Source organism: Dipodomys merriami, unplaced genomic scaffold, assembly GCF_024711535.1.
Source record: "Dipodomys merriami isolate MVZ:Mamm:240054 unplaced genomic scaffold, mDipMer1.0.p SCAF_14, whole genome shotgun sequence".
NCBI classification, from domain to species: domain Eukaryota; kingdom Metazoa; phylum Chordata; class Mammalia; order Rodentia; family Heteromyidae; genus Dipodomys; species Dipodomys merriami.
Genome location: NW_027202715.1, coordinates 38,879,413 through 38,896,000, shown reverse-complemented (window position 1 = coordinate 38,896,000; position 16,588 = coordinate 38,879,413). Strand labels below are relative to the sequence as shown.

Genomic DNA, 16,588 nt, shown 5'->3' with positions numbered 1-16,588 from the left:
TTCCACAAGTAGTCTGTGAACCACACCTCCAGTCACACTGAGCTGTCTCATGGTACTGGTGAAGGGGAAAGTTACCTGTCCAGCCTACATCCAGCTCCAGTGTAGACCATGGAGTAGGGAACTCCCTTCCCCAGCAGCCTCACTGGGGGACATTTGTGATCAGGATGCTTAGGTGGGAAGCTGAATAAAGAAAAGCGTCCACTGGCCCTCAGTGCAGTCCCAAGCCAGAAGTGTAGCCACAAGAATCAGGAAATGGCTGGTGGAGGTGAGGTGATTGATTCCGTGTGGGTTCTGGAAGGAGACTTGGGGTAGGCTATGTGGCCAGGATACACTGGGAAGGCAGAGGGCTGTTCTAGGTCATGTTGTCCAGAAGCTGGAGAACAATATCAGAAAGACCAGAGCCCAGTTCTGCCAGATCTGGGTCAGGGGCCTGATTTCATCCCACACTGCCAGCTAACCAGCTCCCTGGAGGCTCTCGGAGTGTCCAGTGGGAGCATCATGAAGGACCCTCCGGAGCCACTCCTGCAGGCTGTCCTGTCTCAGTGCCTGCTGGGTTGCCCAGACTTTACCAGGATAGTAGTTCTAGAAAAAGAGCACTTCCTGCAGATCCCACCTGTAATCCCAATTCTAGAAGGTGGGCTGAGCTCCAGGCTTGGAGTTTAGATCCAAAAGTTCTGAGTCCAAGTCTTGCTCCTTTTCCTAGGTTTCCCACTTGGGCTGGTGGTTAGCTTCACTGTGCCTTTCTTACTTCATTAAATCCATGGGAGGTTTGTACCCTGTCTCCTCTAGGACCTCTGCAAGGAGTTTCCATTCTCTCTCTCTCCATCATTTACAAAAATACTTTGGAAGTCAGCCCCAGGCCCTGTGCTGGGAGCTGGGGGTGGGAGATATGTACATGGAAGGGATGGCAAATTGTGCAGAGACTCCTGGGAAATCTGTGCTGGGTGTTCTGACAGCTCAGAAACTCTATTCTTTGTGTCTGAGCATCCTGCCCAGCTTCTAAGTTCCTGAGGCCTCAAGTCCTGTCTGGCCATCTTCAGCAGCCAACATGGCAGAGTCCCTCCACTTTAGCTGCCCCTAACACACACACACACACACACACACACACACACACACACACACACACACACACACACACACACACACCCAAACACACACACACCCAAACACACACACATACACACCAGACCCTTTTTACTCCTGCCTACTCTTTCTTACTTCAGGGCCTTTGCATATGCTCTTCCCTTGGCCAACATGGCCTTTCCTCCTGTTAGCCATCTGTCAAGCTTCTGCTCATTTGTTATTCTAGTGTTTCCCTTGTTGAAGTCATCCCTGGTTCCAGCCCCATGACTGGATGCATCCCTTCTGCTCACCAAGCTCCTATTTCTTAACCAGGGAGGCAAAGTAAGGGGTAGAATTGAAATGTTTTTGTACTGGTGAGGCACTGGGGAGGTACTGAGAGAGAGGCTTAGAAGAGGCAAGGAGCCTGTGTGTTACTGGAGCAGGTGGTTTCCCATCCCTTCAGCACTTTGTTTCTGAGAGAAGTCCCCTAGCTATATGATTTTTCTGCTCTGTTAAATATAATTGTTATACTCTACATAACAGCTTATTCCATCACTTTTCTCCAATTTTATATTCATATTATAGCCATTAGCCACTGGCGGCAAGTCAATAAAAAACAAAATTTAAACTTTAGCTTCATCACACTAACCATGTTTCTAGTTCTTAGTGACCACATGTATTTAGCAGGGACTCTATTAAAAAGCCCAAATGGAGAACCTCTGAGAAAGATGCAGAAAGTTTCTGCTGCACACAAATACAATGTGTTACACACCATTTTTTCTTATTTATCGTTACTTTTTCTGAGTAATTTAGAAGCAGTTACTCTAATTTATTTTACTAGATTTCTTTTAGTAAAGCAGTTGATTTTGTGTGCCAGTAGTGGGGCTTGAACTCAAGGCATAGGTGCTGTCCTTGAGCTTTTTCACTCAAGGTTAATCTCTATGGCTTCATAGCTCCACTACCAAGCAGTTGCTTTTATATCACATTTCTGATTTTATTTCTGCTGCCTTATTACCCTAGTTCCCTTCCTGAGGATGAAAACAGATGAAAATCTATACCAGGAGGGTTATACTCCTCTCTGCCCAGGACAACCATCACTAATTGATCCCAACACTTCTATTTCCCAAGTTATTGGCAGTCTTTAGAATGTCCCTCTTCTGGGCTGGGAATGTGGTTTAGCGGTAGCGTGGTTGCCTCAGTACCTGGATTCCTCAGTATCACATACACAGAAAAAGCAGGAAGTGGCTCTGTGGCTCAAATGGAAGAGTGCTGGCCTTGAGCAAAAGAAACTCAGGGACAGTGCCTAGGCCCTGAGTTCAAGCCCCAGGACTGGCAAAATATATATATAAATAAATGAATACATACATACATACATACATACATACATAAAATGTCCCTCTTCAATATCCTGCTCTTGTCTTTGAATATCAAGCCAACTATAATGAGCTGGGGAGAGAGGATGAACACCTTGAAGAAACCATGTTAGGAAGAACACTGGGACAGGGATGTAGGATTCAGTTGCCTTGGTCTTACTGAGAATGAGAATGGTCAAGTCTCTCCCTCTTCAGTGGGGAGCTTTCTCCCTACCTCCCAGACACATGAGGCACTGCCCCTTCAGACTTTTCATTGCCCGTGCAGTGGGAATTGTCCTGCACTTGAGTCTTGGCTGTGACGGGGACCTGCTATGCTAACTTGAACCAATCGCTCAGACTCTCTACAGGATGTGTTGGTTTATCTACTAGAAATGTGGGCTGGGTCTAGGTAGGTAGAGGAGGACCTCTAGAGACATTCTGATGCTGGACCTCTGTCTTGGGGTAACAGTCACATCTAGGGACTGAACAGTGCCAACTCTGAGGAGTCATTATAGGATAGGCACCTCTTGGGCTGTGTCTTGTCTTGAGAAGAATATAAACCAGGAGCATTCTGGGTTCCTGGTATGGAATCTTTAAGACAGAAGGTCTAATCAAGAGGACCACAGGGAGGAGACCAGGCTGGTTATGGCACAGAATCCAGTGGTTCACCACCAGATCTACTGCCTGCCCCCTCCCATGTGCTCCCTCAGCACTAGGTCTACTCCCCCTTGTGGCTTCCATGGGTAAAGGCCTAAATGAGCAGTAGTATAAGTCAGTGCTTTTACAGGCCACACCTGCAAGGACATTGCTTGGTTTTGCTGAATATCACTGCTCACTTGGGCCATTGCCAAGGATCTCAATGTCTGGTGGATGTAGATCTTCTGTTATATTTGCTAAGCACTGAGTACTAGCCCTGTGCTGGCACTCATTCATATTGTCACACTTGTCATTTACAACCCTCAAGGTTGATAGTGATTGTTTATCCCCATTTGGAAGTCTCAGAGAGCTTCAGTTGTTTGCTCAATGTTGAACAGGCAGAACTCAAGACCTAGTCTGTCTGACCCAGTAGCCTACCTAGCTGTATACTCTCCTTAGAGTGAGAAATGGGATTTGATAGATAGGGGTGTGTGTGTGTGTGTGTGTGTGTGTGTGTGTGTGTGTGTGTGTGTGTGTGTGTGTGTGTGTGTGTGTGTGTGTGTGTGTGTGTGTGTGTGTGTGTGTGTGTGTGTGTGTGTGTGTGTGTGTGTGTGTGTGTATGTATGTGTATAAAGTCTATCCTCAATGCATTTAGAATCCAGCACAACTTGGAGGGCAGCTTGGGAGCCTGGAGAGAGCCCTAGTTTGGAGGTTCTGACTCTGTCACTTGCTGATTTTGAGACCCTGAGTGGATACCTAGAGTGAGTCATTTCTTCTCTGAGTCTTGGTTTCCTCATCTGTGGGATACAAGTGAGATTAATATGAGTTGATGAGAAACTAAAAAGGAAATGTTGCAGAGGTGAAATCCATTGCTAATTGTAAAGCATGGAAAACCGTATCTCCTCCCCCAACAGCTGAAGCCTAGCACATCCTGGTGCATCCCTCCTCCCACCCCCAAGGCTTTGATGCCCAGAATATCATTCTTCTTTGTCAGCCCCATCACTTAGACTCAGGGAGAAATTTGATGAGAAAAGCTACCTTTTCTAGTTTGTTCCACAATCCCCAGTGCTCTGTGGAACATTAGTAAATCTATTTTTCTGGACCACCAGCTATAGTTGACCCATTTATGTTTTTTTTCTTCCTAGCTGTCTTCTGGGGAGACATTGCTTTGGATGAAGATGATCTGAAGTTATTTCACATTGACAAGGCCCAAGACTGGACTAAGCTATCAGAAGAAGAAATGGGACATAACACTGGTAAGTACTGGTCCCTTCTTATGACCAGCATGGGAGCCATGAGGGGCTCCAGTAGGGAAGGTCCAAATCAGCTGATCCTTTGAAGAAAATCTCCAGCTGGGCGCTAGTGGCACAAATCTGTAATCCTAATCAGAAGTCTGAAATCTGAGGATCTTGGTTCAAAGCCAGCCTGAGCTGGAAAGTCCATGAGACTCTTATTAACCACCAGACTCCAATTAACCACCAGAAAAACAGATGTGGCTCTGTGGTTCAAAGTGGTAGAGCACTAGTCTTAAGCAAAAAGAGCTTAGGGACCATGCCCAGGCCCAGAGTTCAAGCCATGATCGATGCACCCCCACCCCAAAAAAATCTCCACTTATCTCTTTATGCAGGGTCCAGGCTGGAGCCAGTGGTTGGTTTTTCAGTCTTTGGCCTGGGGTCAGGCTCATGGCAGACTGGAAAGAATTTCTGAGTGAGCTGACAATAATGTGAATGACGCCTATGGGGAGGTATTTGTCTCTTGGGCTCTTATGCATTTATTTTGTCCACAAGTCAAGAGACTCCTAACCCTTAGTCTCCCCCTCCCCTTGCTTGAGATGAACAGGCATGAGACTGGCCCCCTCCCTGTCCACTGGGTTCACTGACCTTGTGGTCATCCTCAGAAGCAGTCCAAGTTGCTGATTGCGGGAGTTGATGTCCTCACATGGGCATCAGCTTGTCATTTGGTGACTGAGGTTCCCATGTACCTGCAGACCTCTTTTCACTATCCCTTCCTTTCTTTTTTTGGGGGGGAGGGTCTGGTCGTGGGGCCTGAACTCTGGGCCTGGGCGCTGTCCCTCAGCTCTTCAGCTCAAGGCTAGCGCTCTACTACTTGAGCCACAGCGCCACTTCTGGCTTTTTTCTTTTTGCTTATGTAGTGCTGAGGAATCAAACCCTGGGCCTCAGGCATGCAAGACAAGCGCTCTACCACTGAGCCACCTTCCTAGCCCCCCTTCCTTTCTTTTGAAGCATCTTGAGCACTTTTCATGGGCCAACTGAGTGAAGGAGGAAAGAGGATGGCCTTATTTCCTAGGAGGCCTTTGCACCAGCCGCCTGGTTTGATCTGTTCAAACTCTAATAACTTCTTCTCCTAGTTTCAGTTTTCCTATTTACAAAACGGGGATGAAACCAACACTCACTCCATCAAGGTTCCGGGGATTACTGCAAAGGAAGCAGGCTGGCCCAGTGCCTGGCATGTAACATCTCAGGAAATGGCACATATTGAAATGAGACACTCTTATGGCAAATGTGTAATGAATACAGAATGGACGGGAGGAGAGAAATAAATGGTGAAGCCTGCCCTGGCACTGTGTGAATGGGCATTCTCACACTGTGTCATGAAGGATGAGTAGGAGTTCTGAGTGGAGGCAAAACAGGTGCAAAGGCAGGGTATATGTGAGGGAACCGAAGTACAATGTGGGCCCATGGAAGGTGCCCTTTTGAGGTGGGCTGTGGCAGGACATATGTAGAGAGGCTGGCTGGGACAGCCTCTTATCTTGGTTTATCTACCAAGCCAGTGACCTTGGGCTTTACCTGGGGGCTTCAGACTTCTAAGGTTTCTGAATAGGAATGTGACTTTTTGAGCTTGAACTTGGGAGTCTACCACTTTGCATAACCCACTCACTAAGTGCCTTAGGGTACTGGCTTCCTGGTTGTCTGCTTGTGGAGAGCAGTGGGGGACAGGGGTGCAGGGGGTCTTAGACACGCATCCCTCAGTTGGTGACATGCAAGAATGTGAAGATGAGAGACAGGAAGGTGCCCAGAGTAGTCCATTATGAGGAATGATTGCGGCTAGAGAGGTCAGGCTTCAGAGATCCCTATGGGGGTTGGTGGATAAGAGACTACAGTTGTGGGAGGTCGGGGGAGCCCTTGCCAGTGCCTGGTGCCTAGCAGGGAGGTTTAGAAATCATTATGTATACCAGATCTTTTTCTCCTGTGGTATTTGGGTTTATGACTAGCATTTCTTAGAATTTTGAGGTCTCTTCTGTGTGGTTTGAAACGTACATTTGAGTTGTAAATGAAGTCACCACACTTAAGTGAGCACCATGGTAAGGAGGCATCTATTCATGAATCCACCATGCTCTCTCACCACAGTCTTCCTCAGCTCTTCCCAGAGGCCTAGACAAGATCACCTTCACTGCACCCTGAATGCTTACAATGGCTTTTAGACACTTTTAAAAAACAGTATTATTCAAACATAGTGAACTTTACATATCTTAAACATGCAGCGTGACAGATGCTTATATACATACACACCCTTGTAACCATCACCTGGGCCAAGGTATGGAACATTCCAGATTCTCCCAGGCTCCAGAGATTCCTGTTGATCCTCCTAGTTAGTGGTTACCTCAAAGTAGCCACAGTCTGATCTCCATCCGTGTGGGAACAGCATCCTATGGAATGCTCTTTGGTGTTTGTCTGTTTTCCCTTGGCTCCATGACTATGAAATTTACCCATGGTGCTGTGTGGGGCCAGATTCCTTTCTCTACTTGTAGTATTCTGTGCTACATACTCAGCTTGGGTCTCACCACAGGTGGGCCAGTACCTTGAACCCAGAAGACATTGGCAACATCAGTAGAGAGAGAAGATGGAGGTAGGCAGAGATTGCACACCTTGGAGCCTTCTCCCAGGACCTAAGAGGAGATCAGGACTCCATAGGAAAACATATACTCAGTGTTTCATCCTTCCCAACCTCCAAAAGCTTTTTTTTCCCCAGTGTGTTTTTAGAGCAAGATGATTTTTATCCTGATTGCTTCTCTCTGAAGGTCAATAGTACTCTGCATCCAGCTAGACTGTTATTTTATTTTCAGAATGGGAATCTCTTTTATTATTTTTGATGATTAAACTAATACTGCTTGTTAAAAAAAACACAGAAAAAGCTAAAGACTCATAATTGTAGAAAGTGGAAAGAGAAAAATCCCCCATTACTCAGCCCTGGGGATTCCTAGCATTATCTGTGTACTGGATTCCTTCCTGTCTTCATGTGTTTAGGCTGTGTATTCAAATATATACATACATATACACACACACATACATACATACATACAGATAGATCTCCGCCCATCAATTATCTATCACCTATCTATCTATTTTGTTAAAAAACATGAAAAAGATTTTTACAATCATGTTTTGCTTAATATTACACCCTGTTTCATCCTGGACATCTTTTAAAAATCTCTTTTGTTATTATTGGGGAGTTGGATTGCAATTCCGATAAGTCAGATTATGAGTATGCTGCTCCTTGAGCAATGTCACCTCTTTCTTCCTTTCCCCCACTTCCCCCCTCCTATGTCTACTCACAAGTTACATAGCTCACTTTTGTAATTAATACAAAATTGACTACATTTTCTCACCCTTCCTCCTTCCAACCCTATTCTCTTTTAATTCTCTCCCGCCCCCCAAAAACATGTTTGCATTTCCTGGAATTTGTTTTAATAAATAGTACTTTATTTGTTCAGGGAAGTTATGCCTTTGGATTCCTCCCCTTCATATACCCTGCTTTAGTCATTTTGTGTGTAAATGCATTGATCCCCGTATATGTTATAATGTCCAGTAGTGTTTTTTTAGATCTAGTTTCCACATATGAGAGAAAACATGTGCTGTTTGTCTGAGCTTGCTTACTTTACTTCACATGATTTGCTCTAAGTCCATCCATTTCTCTGTAAATGACATATTATCCTTTCTAATGGATAAGTCAAAGTCCATTGTGTGTGTATACATACACACATATATATACATATATATAGTATATATGTATGTATGTATCACATCCACTTACCTATTACCAGGCATCTGAGCTGTTGCCATAACTCTGCAACAGTGAACATAGATGTGCAAGTGTGTTTATGGTATATTGACTTATAATGCTCTAGGTAGATGCTCAAGAGTGGTTTGGGTGGATCATAGAGTAGTTCTAAGTTTGGTTTTTGAGGAATCTCCAAACCATCCTCCGGAGTGGTTTCACTAGTTTATATTTCCACCAATAGTGGAAAGGGTTCCCTTTCCTCTGCATCCCCACCAGCATTTGTTATTGTTTGAATTCTCCATGTTGGCCCATCTTACTGGGATGAAATGGAATCATTATGTTGTTTTGATTTGCACTTCCTTTATGGTGAGGAGATGTTGAACATTTCCTCATGTGTTTATTGGCCATTCTTACCTCTTCTTAGAAGTCTCTGTTTACCTCCTTTGCCCATTCATTGATGGGTTTATTAATTTGAGGGGAGTTAGTTTCTTGTGTTCCTTGTATATTTTGGATATTAAGCCCAGTCTGTTGGCTGTCTTTCTACTTTAGTAAATATGTCCTTTGCTGTGCAAAAGCTTTTTAGTTTCATGTAATCCTTTTGCTGGACATTTTTTATGCAGTGTATCATGGTCTTATTATCTTAATAACAGTAGTGCTCCGTATATAACTGTCACACTTTAACTAAGCCCTTGCATGTGGACATGAACTGTATTTCTTTTTTCTCTATTGGTTTTTCTTGTTAGATCTGATGCTGCTGGGGGATTGGCCAAGTGGTAGAGTGCTTGCCTGTCAAGGGGGAGGCACTGAGTTCAAGCCTCAATACCGCAAAAAAACACAAACAAAAATGAAAAGAACTAATGGTTCTGGAAAGAACTTTGTACACAGACCTTTAAACTTCTTGATTTTTAACAAGTATAAGCTAAAAGAGAAGCACACTTTACCTTTTCTTCCTATACCTGAATATGTGCAAGAGTCATTCTCAGATGTGAATCATCTCATTTGCAAGCTGTGGTAAGCACTTCTGTATCCTTTCCTTGGAGGCTAGAATGGGAGATCCAGCAGAGAAGGCTGAAGTCCTTGCAAAGGGAACGTGAGGGAGAGACCTAGTCAGCTGTAGAGTTCCCCCCTCCCATCCTCAAGCTTCCTATCCTGTCTGTCCTGTGAACCTACAGGTACTTTCCTGGCTGTGGAATGAAATGGCGTCATTTGATGTGCAGGATGGCCAGCCAGCCTCATTTCCTAGAGGTGTCCATATTCCAGATTCACTCACTTGCAGAATTGGAACCAGAGCCTATGTTTCCCTGCTCCCAGATGATCTTCCTGATAATTTTACAACCATTATAATGGGTAGAATAGCATTTCTATCAAATCATATCTCCTGGAACCTCAGACTATAGCCTTTGAAGACAGGGTCTTTACCAATCTCAATACTTAAGGATCTAGAGTATTTAGGAAAATCCAATGACTAGAGTCCTTATAAGAAGAGAGGACACAGAGAGACACAAAGGGGAAGGCCATGTGAAGATGAGAGAAAATTGGAGGGACGCAGCTGCAAGCCAAGGATACCAAGGACTGTCAGGAGCTACCAAAGCTAGGAAGAAGCAAAGGTAGATTCTTCCCTAGGTCATTCAGAGTCTGTAGCCCTTCCACTAACTTGATTTCAGACTTTTAGCCTCCAAAATAAAGAGATTTGTTGTTTTATACCAACCAGTTTGTGGTAATGTGTGTGGCTGACCTGGGAATCTAATAATTTTCTTCTTTTGCCCTTTTCAGTAGCTCCCATTGCTTATCAAGAATATCCCTTAGTCTGGCTCCCAAGGCCCTGCCTGCTTAGTCCACAGCCCACAGACTGCCTTCCCTCTTCTACTGTCCAGCCAAAGGTGATGACATCGTGTCTGTCCACACCCTTTGCTTCCTTTCTTCCAGCCTTCTGTTCCAGCTGCTGTCTCTGCTCAAAGTCCCCATTCTACAGACAAAGTAATTAAGGCCAGAGGAAGCTGATGATTCATCCACAGCTCTCCAACAGGGTGTATTCGTGACACCTCTTTCCTCAGCCAGCTGCCAGCTGTGGTTGACAGAGCTGGGGAAAGTAGTGTCATTTGGGACTTGGGATGGAGATAGCCCTTTGTGCCCCAATCTCTCTCTCCTCCTCTCTTTTCTTCTCTCCTCTCCCTTTTCCCCTCTCCCCTAACTGTTCCCTCCTGCTGCAGATTATTGGGGCTTGAACTCAGAGCCTGGGTGCTGTCCCTTACCATTTGCCCTCAAGGCTGGTGGTGTATCACTTGAGTCACAGCTCTACTTCTTGCTTTCACTTTCCTGCCCAGGCTGGCTTCAAACTGTGATCCTCAGATTTCAGCCTCCTGAGTAGCTAGGATTACCAGTGTGAGCCGACCATGCTCAACTTACCCCATTTTCTCATGAGTCCCTTCCTTTGCTCTTGGAGCTGCCAAGGGGTTGATGAGGGGGCAGCACTGAATGTGTGTGGGGTAAGGCAGCAAGTGCATGCCCTTCAGAGAGAGAAAGTCTTTCTGTATGCGCTTTGCTTGCCTTACTGAGAGAAGAATGGGGGCTCTGGGCAGGCATGGGCCAAGCTGCTCTGTGAATGGGACCCTTGAATGAACATTGCAGAGTTTCCTAAAGCTGCTAATCGGATTAGCTGTGTAGTGAAGGAAGTACTTAGCAGGAGATACACAGGGACATGCACACAGGCACACACACACTTTCCAACCTTCTGGGATCCTCTCCAGTGTGGTTGGGATAGCCTGACACCCCACTTCCGGCTTCTTAAACACCTCTCTTCTAAACAACCAAGCTGTGCAGAGCCCCTGCAGCTGATGCTTTAGATTTTTGTTTGTGTCTTCCCTAAAAGAGCTGAGGAAGCTAGTACCACACATTCTCATCTTTGAAAACATACCAAGAAAGGAAATCTTGTCTTGCCGTTATCTCTGGATAATGGATCTGATCTCTTGATCTCTATAATGAGGACTCTGAAAGGGGAAACAGTTTTAATTACTTATTGGCTCCGTTGGAAGCTGACGCTTCCCACCTCTTCTATTCTAAGCTACTGGGCCATGTCCATCTCTATTTAAGAAGCCAACCTTGCTCTAAATCCTTGCTTCCTCAACTCCTGCCATCTGTGCAGAGCATCTACATAACACCAATAGTTTGTCATCTGGGTTCACAATAAAAAATGAGCAGGAAAGACTCCAAGACATAACTTTGGATTGCTTATGTCCTCTCTCATGGCAGCATCCCTGAGTCATGAGCCTCTTTGGCTATTAGATTTCCTCTTCCTACTCTTAACTACGGCTTTGAACAGTTGTACAGGGTAACCTCACCTGGTCTCTGTGTTCCCTTTCAAATAGAATGGCTTCAGAGATCTCATTCTTATTTTCAAGCCAGCTTGACCCTCATGTTTGAGACTACAGAAAAGACCAAAGACTATTAATACCTAATCATCTGAAGACATCTACATGTAAATGCTCCAAACAGGGAGCTCTGATTCCAGGGCTCTGTTTTTCAAGGCTTGGAGGTTTAAAGAGAGAGACCCAATATATCTGTTCTTTGTCATGATGTTAGCTTGAGACTCTTGAGAGAACTTGTAGATGTGATGTTTCAAGCAGCCCCATTGCCAGAATGTGATTTCTCAGCCTCTTATCCCAGGGACAGTCCCCAAACTGTGTAGACATGGCTTCACAATTTCATGAATTTTTTTGCTGGGGTGAGGGTGCTGTTAACACATATCCACGTGGGAAATGGGTCACTGGGTGGCTCTCTGGGACACACTGTAGAAGGAATGGTGTCCTGAGTGTGTGAATGCATGCCAGGTAGATTTCCTTCTGGGCAGGTCACTGGATTTAGGTCTGTCTTCTTCCACACCAGACTGCCAAGTGCAATCTCTGAGCCATTGGGGTTCTCTGCTGCTAGGACCTCTGGTTTGGGAAGCTGGAGAGAGACAAGAGACTACTAGGGAGCTCTTCTCCTCATCCCTATTCCTTCCTCTGCCATCCCAAGAACTAAATGAGGAGGGGCCTGCAGAATAAAAGTCTCCATGGCTTCTTTACTCTTGAATATGTGACATTTAACATTTCGACTTAAGTGACTGATGGACATTACAAGTGTTGAGAAAATGGCCTGTCTACATGTCTTCATGTACACATACACATTTTTGTTTGCAATTTCAAGGGGTATAGCTACTCTGTGGGTCTCAGGTTGTAAAATTCTGACCATGACCTCTCTTCTCTGTGTGCTTCCATGCTGTTGGAAATATTCACTTGGGCAACAAGGGCCCTGGAGAAGGGCTGTGTGGAGAGACAGGGGTGTTGGAGTAGCAGGCCTGGGCTTGCATCTCCAGTTCTGCATCTATTAGCGGTGGAACTCAGGCTACTTCATTCCTTACTTATAAGATGGATGTAATACTAGTCTTATAGGTGGGATCAAATAAGTTTGGCAGGTGAAGCATTATTGTAGGGTCTGCTATGGAATACCATAATACTGTACCACTCCATGGTAGTCCCTTTAATAGCTGCTTTGTCTTCTTCTTTTTCTCTGTGGTCCCCTTCTATGTCCCAGACCCTCTCCAAATGCCTGGGTTTGTTAGAATTCCTTACATTACCAACTAGAACCTTCAAGAAATGCTGAACTGGGCCTGTAATAACATGCTCTGGTCATATCCTTGGATTTGATCCCAACCAGCACAGAAGAAATATCTGTATTAGTATCCCCCCCCCCAAATATTTGTCTTGTTCTGGATCAAATTCTAGGGTCACAAAGTTGTCCAGGAAGAGATCTGAAAACTGATTAGATGTTGGATCCTCTTTTAATATAAAGCATAATTGCCATACATATGTGTTAACTACAGATTACTTTGTTTATATGATCTCATTTAGGAACTGTTAATACCTAGAGGTGTGAGAATCAGTGTTCATACTGAGTGTTTATGATCACATAACTAACTTATTGGTGGAGCTAACATTAAGACTTTGCTCTATTGCATGTCAAGTGTGTATATTACTTCTAGAAGCAGCCACTAGCATTACCACTAATCTTGTTCCCTTGAGCTACTTTTAACCATCAAGGGTGATGGTAAAAGGAAGGATGAGGACCTCAGGCCTGTAGGAGATACCCTGATCCTGCCCTCAATCCTCCTCACCTTGTGTTCAGCACCCGCCTTTCTCCATTGACAGCACTTTGGTCTTGGCCCTTCTTCTTTAGTTCCAACATCAGAGTGGGCACACAGATGTCAAGCAATTGTGAACTGTGGATCCCAGGTGCTAATTGAATCTTACAAAGGGCTCAGAATACTATGGTGGCACCTTTCTCCTTTGTGTCTCCGATATATTAGGCCTGTTTGCTTGAATGTGTGATGCCTCAGACCCTCATTAGAAATGGGCACTAGCTCAGCGAAAACTCTCAGGCTCAGAGTAGAGCCCGGGGGTTAGGTGGGCCCACTGCTGCATGCTGGGCTGTCTGAAAAGGGCATCGTTTAGCTGTGTGGCAAGTAGCTTCTCTTCTCAGTTCTTACTACAGATTCCCAGATGGAAAGAAAGCATGGTCATCAGGATGTCTCTGAGCCAGAGAGAACATCCTACTCACTCCTACAGGGCTCCAGACCCACAGCAGTCCCATTGACTGTCCATTCTCATCCTCTGTCCTGAGACTTCTCCTGGGCCCTTCCAGTGAAAGACTTGGTACCCACCTGCTTGACTCCTTGCCTGGCTTCTACCCTGTCCTCTCGCATGTACTCCATAGTCTGCTGCCTCTCACTTCTCTCCCTCTTTCTTTCTTTGTGAGACTCTTCTATGCCTAGCACCAAGGCTGTAGCTTTATCCGTCTGTTTGTTGTTGTTTGGTTTTTGGTCCTGAGGTTTAAACTCAGGGAACTGGGTGATATACTTGGGTTTTTTTTTTTTTTTTTTGAGCCACAGGTCTGTTTCTGGCTTTTTGGTGATTAATTGGCATTGAGTCTCACAGCTTTTTCTGCCTGGGCTGAGTTGGAACTACAATCCTCAGATCCCAGCTTCTTGAGTAGCTAGGATTACAGGAGCGAGCCACTGGTACCCAGTAGGAGACTGTTATAATGACAGAAGTGATTATTGTGCTTTGAGAACACTGGAGGAATGCAAGCAGGCTGGAAGGGCAGGCCCTGAGACCAGAATCCCTGTATGGGGTGGGGCAGCCTCCTCTGACCTCCCCAAAGCAGACAGAACTCATACCTGGAGGGAAGGCCTCAGGAACCACTGTCATCTAGGCAAGGAGTTGGCACTGGTGACTTCCCTGGGATAGGGGTAGGAGTGGGATCCAGAGACCCAAGCAAATAGCACCAGCGAGATTTAGCGGGCTTCTAGTTCTAAGCTGACAGTACAGAAGAACAGGACAAGAGGTCTCTGGGTCTTGAGGGAAGTAGGGGTTAGAGGGAACATGGGCAGAAAGCCAACCTGGGTTAATAAGATAGAGACAAGTTTCAGAAATAAAGCAGAAGTCCACAGTTCAAAATCAGAGCCAGACCAGAGGCAAGGGTAAGCTCATTATGTGTGGAGTCCAAAGTGTTTAAATCCCTCAGCCAGGGTCAGGGCCAGCCCCTGAGCCAGCACAGGGCTAGCCTGAGGACAGCGGTCAGCAGGTGCTTCAGGGCAGGGACTGCAGCACCGGAACCAGCAAGGCCTGGCAGTTACTCCATCTGTGATGTTTTTAATTTAGCAAGATGATTTGAGATGATAAAGAGGAATCTGATAAACACACATCTGCTCTTTGGGAAGGAAGGAAGAAGGCAACATAAGGATTCTATCATTTCATTCTCTGGGGCCTCATTCAGGCCTGACTTACACCTTGGATTGAAGCCAGAGTTCACTGAGAACTTGAAACATGGGGAAAAGCACATTTACCTTTGAGTTATCTTTATTACGACCATGTCTGTTAGAGTTTGGAGGAGTAGAACCAATACTTCACCTGGAGCTATGGTGGGTGCAGAGAGGAGGGGAGCAGATTTTTTCAAGTATCCATCAAACCTGAATCCCAATTAGAAGAAGAGCTTGAGAAGCTGGGACAAATGAGTGGTTAGTGCCTGACATTATAGCCAAGGTTGTCTTAATGGTGAGATCTAGAACCCACGCAAGATGGCGCATGTAGAAGAATTTATCCTAAGACTCCATGCTCATGGCCATCTGAGTGCAAATCAGAGGAGAGCCGGGCACTTGGTATTTGGGCAAAGACTTAGAAAGGAAAGAATAAGATTGATTTCTACTCTTGGGGACACAGAATGTCTTTTTTTCCCTCTTTTTTCTTTTTTGTTTGTCTTTTGTCTTTTCTTCCTGCACCTACCCCAATGTGGCCACTATACCTGAGTCTACATCATGATCTCTTAGGGAGCGTTGCCTGTGGTTCTTACACCTGTGCTGGGGCCATGGAAGATTGAGAGTGAAAGAGAAGTCCAAGGGAAGGAGTTATAAAGTAAATCAAGCAAAAGGGTAAAAATAAGACTTCTCTTGGGGGGAAGGGATGGGTGGGTGAATTGACCTTTGAGGCGGCCTGGCTTATTTTAGGATTAACCTGGCTTTTAGGGTCAAGCCTAGTAATCCTATCCCGCTTTGCTATTCATAATGTCATTTCATGGGGAATACTTTATGAGTTCCTCTTAGTGCATGGGATTTGGGATCCCATCCACATGACAGCTGGTGACTCTGTCTACCAAAGGTCCAGTCTTTGCCTCTTGGTTTTGGCCATCCGAAAGATTATTCCTCATCTTTTCAAGCATTGTTCTTTTTATGTGTTATACAGATACCGGGGCTTGGACTCAGGACCTCATGCTCTCACTTGTCCCAGAAGAATTACATCTCTGGTTTGGCACTTTGCTGGTTAATTGGAGATGGAATCTAGAGAACTTTTCTTCCCAGGCTGGCTTCAAAAGTTGATCCTCAGCTCTTAGCCTTCACAGCTAGGATTATAGGTGTAAGCTACCAGTGCTAAGCTAAGCATCATTCTTTTGGTTTTTCTTATTCCGATTCTGCCTTTCCTCTCTGCTTTTACTGCATTGATCGAATGGGCTTCTATCCTGATTAAAATTTGAATAGTAGTTGGTATTCAAGCTAGAATAAAGTGAAATGAACCCTAAAAGACTAAAGGCTTTATATTTTTTAGGTAATTCTTCAATAAATATGTCCAGCATCCGTGGTCTAGATAAGGAAAATGTTTCTCTCGTCCTAATTAGTCAATAGTCACCCTCTAAAATTTTTGGGTTTTTTTGTTTATTATTTAGACTGAATTTTACATGTAGTTTAGGCTGGCCTTGAACTTAGGCTCCTCCTACATGTGGGATTACAGGTGTGTACCACCAGGTCTAGCATCCCAAAACCTTTTAACTTGTTATTTTACCTTTCTATTGGGACACCCCTTTGGCCTGTTATTGCTTAGTCTTTCTTAAATGGGTATTCTTTGTTACTACTGGGAACTGACTCTTGCTGAGCAAGGACCAGTTACTCAAGGATCTTCTTATTGTGTGGACATGATAATGAAAGAAATAGG

The 16,588-nt window shown here is 45.0% G+C and overlaps 1 protein-coding gene across 1 annotated transcript in view; it reads left to right on the top strand.

The window, feature by feature from the left end:
* The window catches only part of LOC138826172 (tolloid-like protein 2), a 110,566-nt gene that overhangs the window by 17,272 nt on the left and 76,706 nt on the right, over positions 1–16,588 (top strand). The window contains exon 2 of the mRNA XM_070021315.1: positions 4,196–4,306. Coding sequence (XP_069877416.1) covers positions 4,196–4,306 — 111 coding nt within the window. The remainder of the gene's footprint in view (positions 1–4,195; positions 4,307–16,588) is intronic.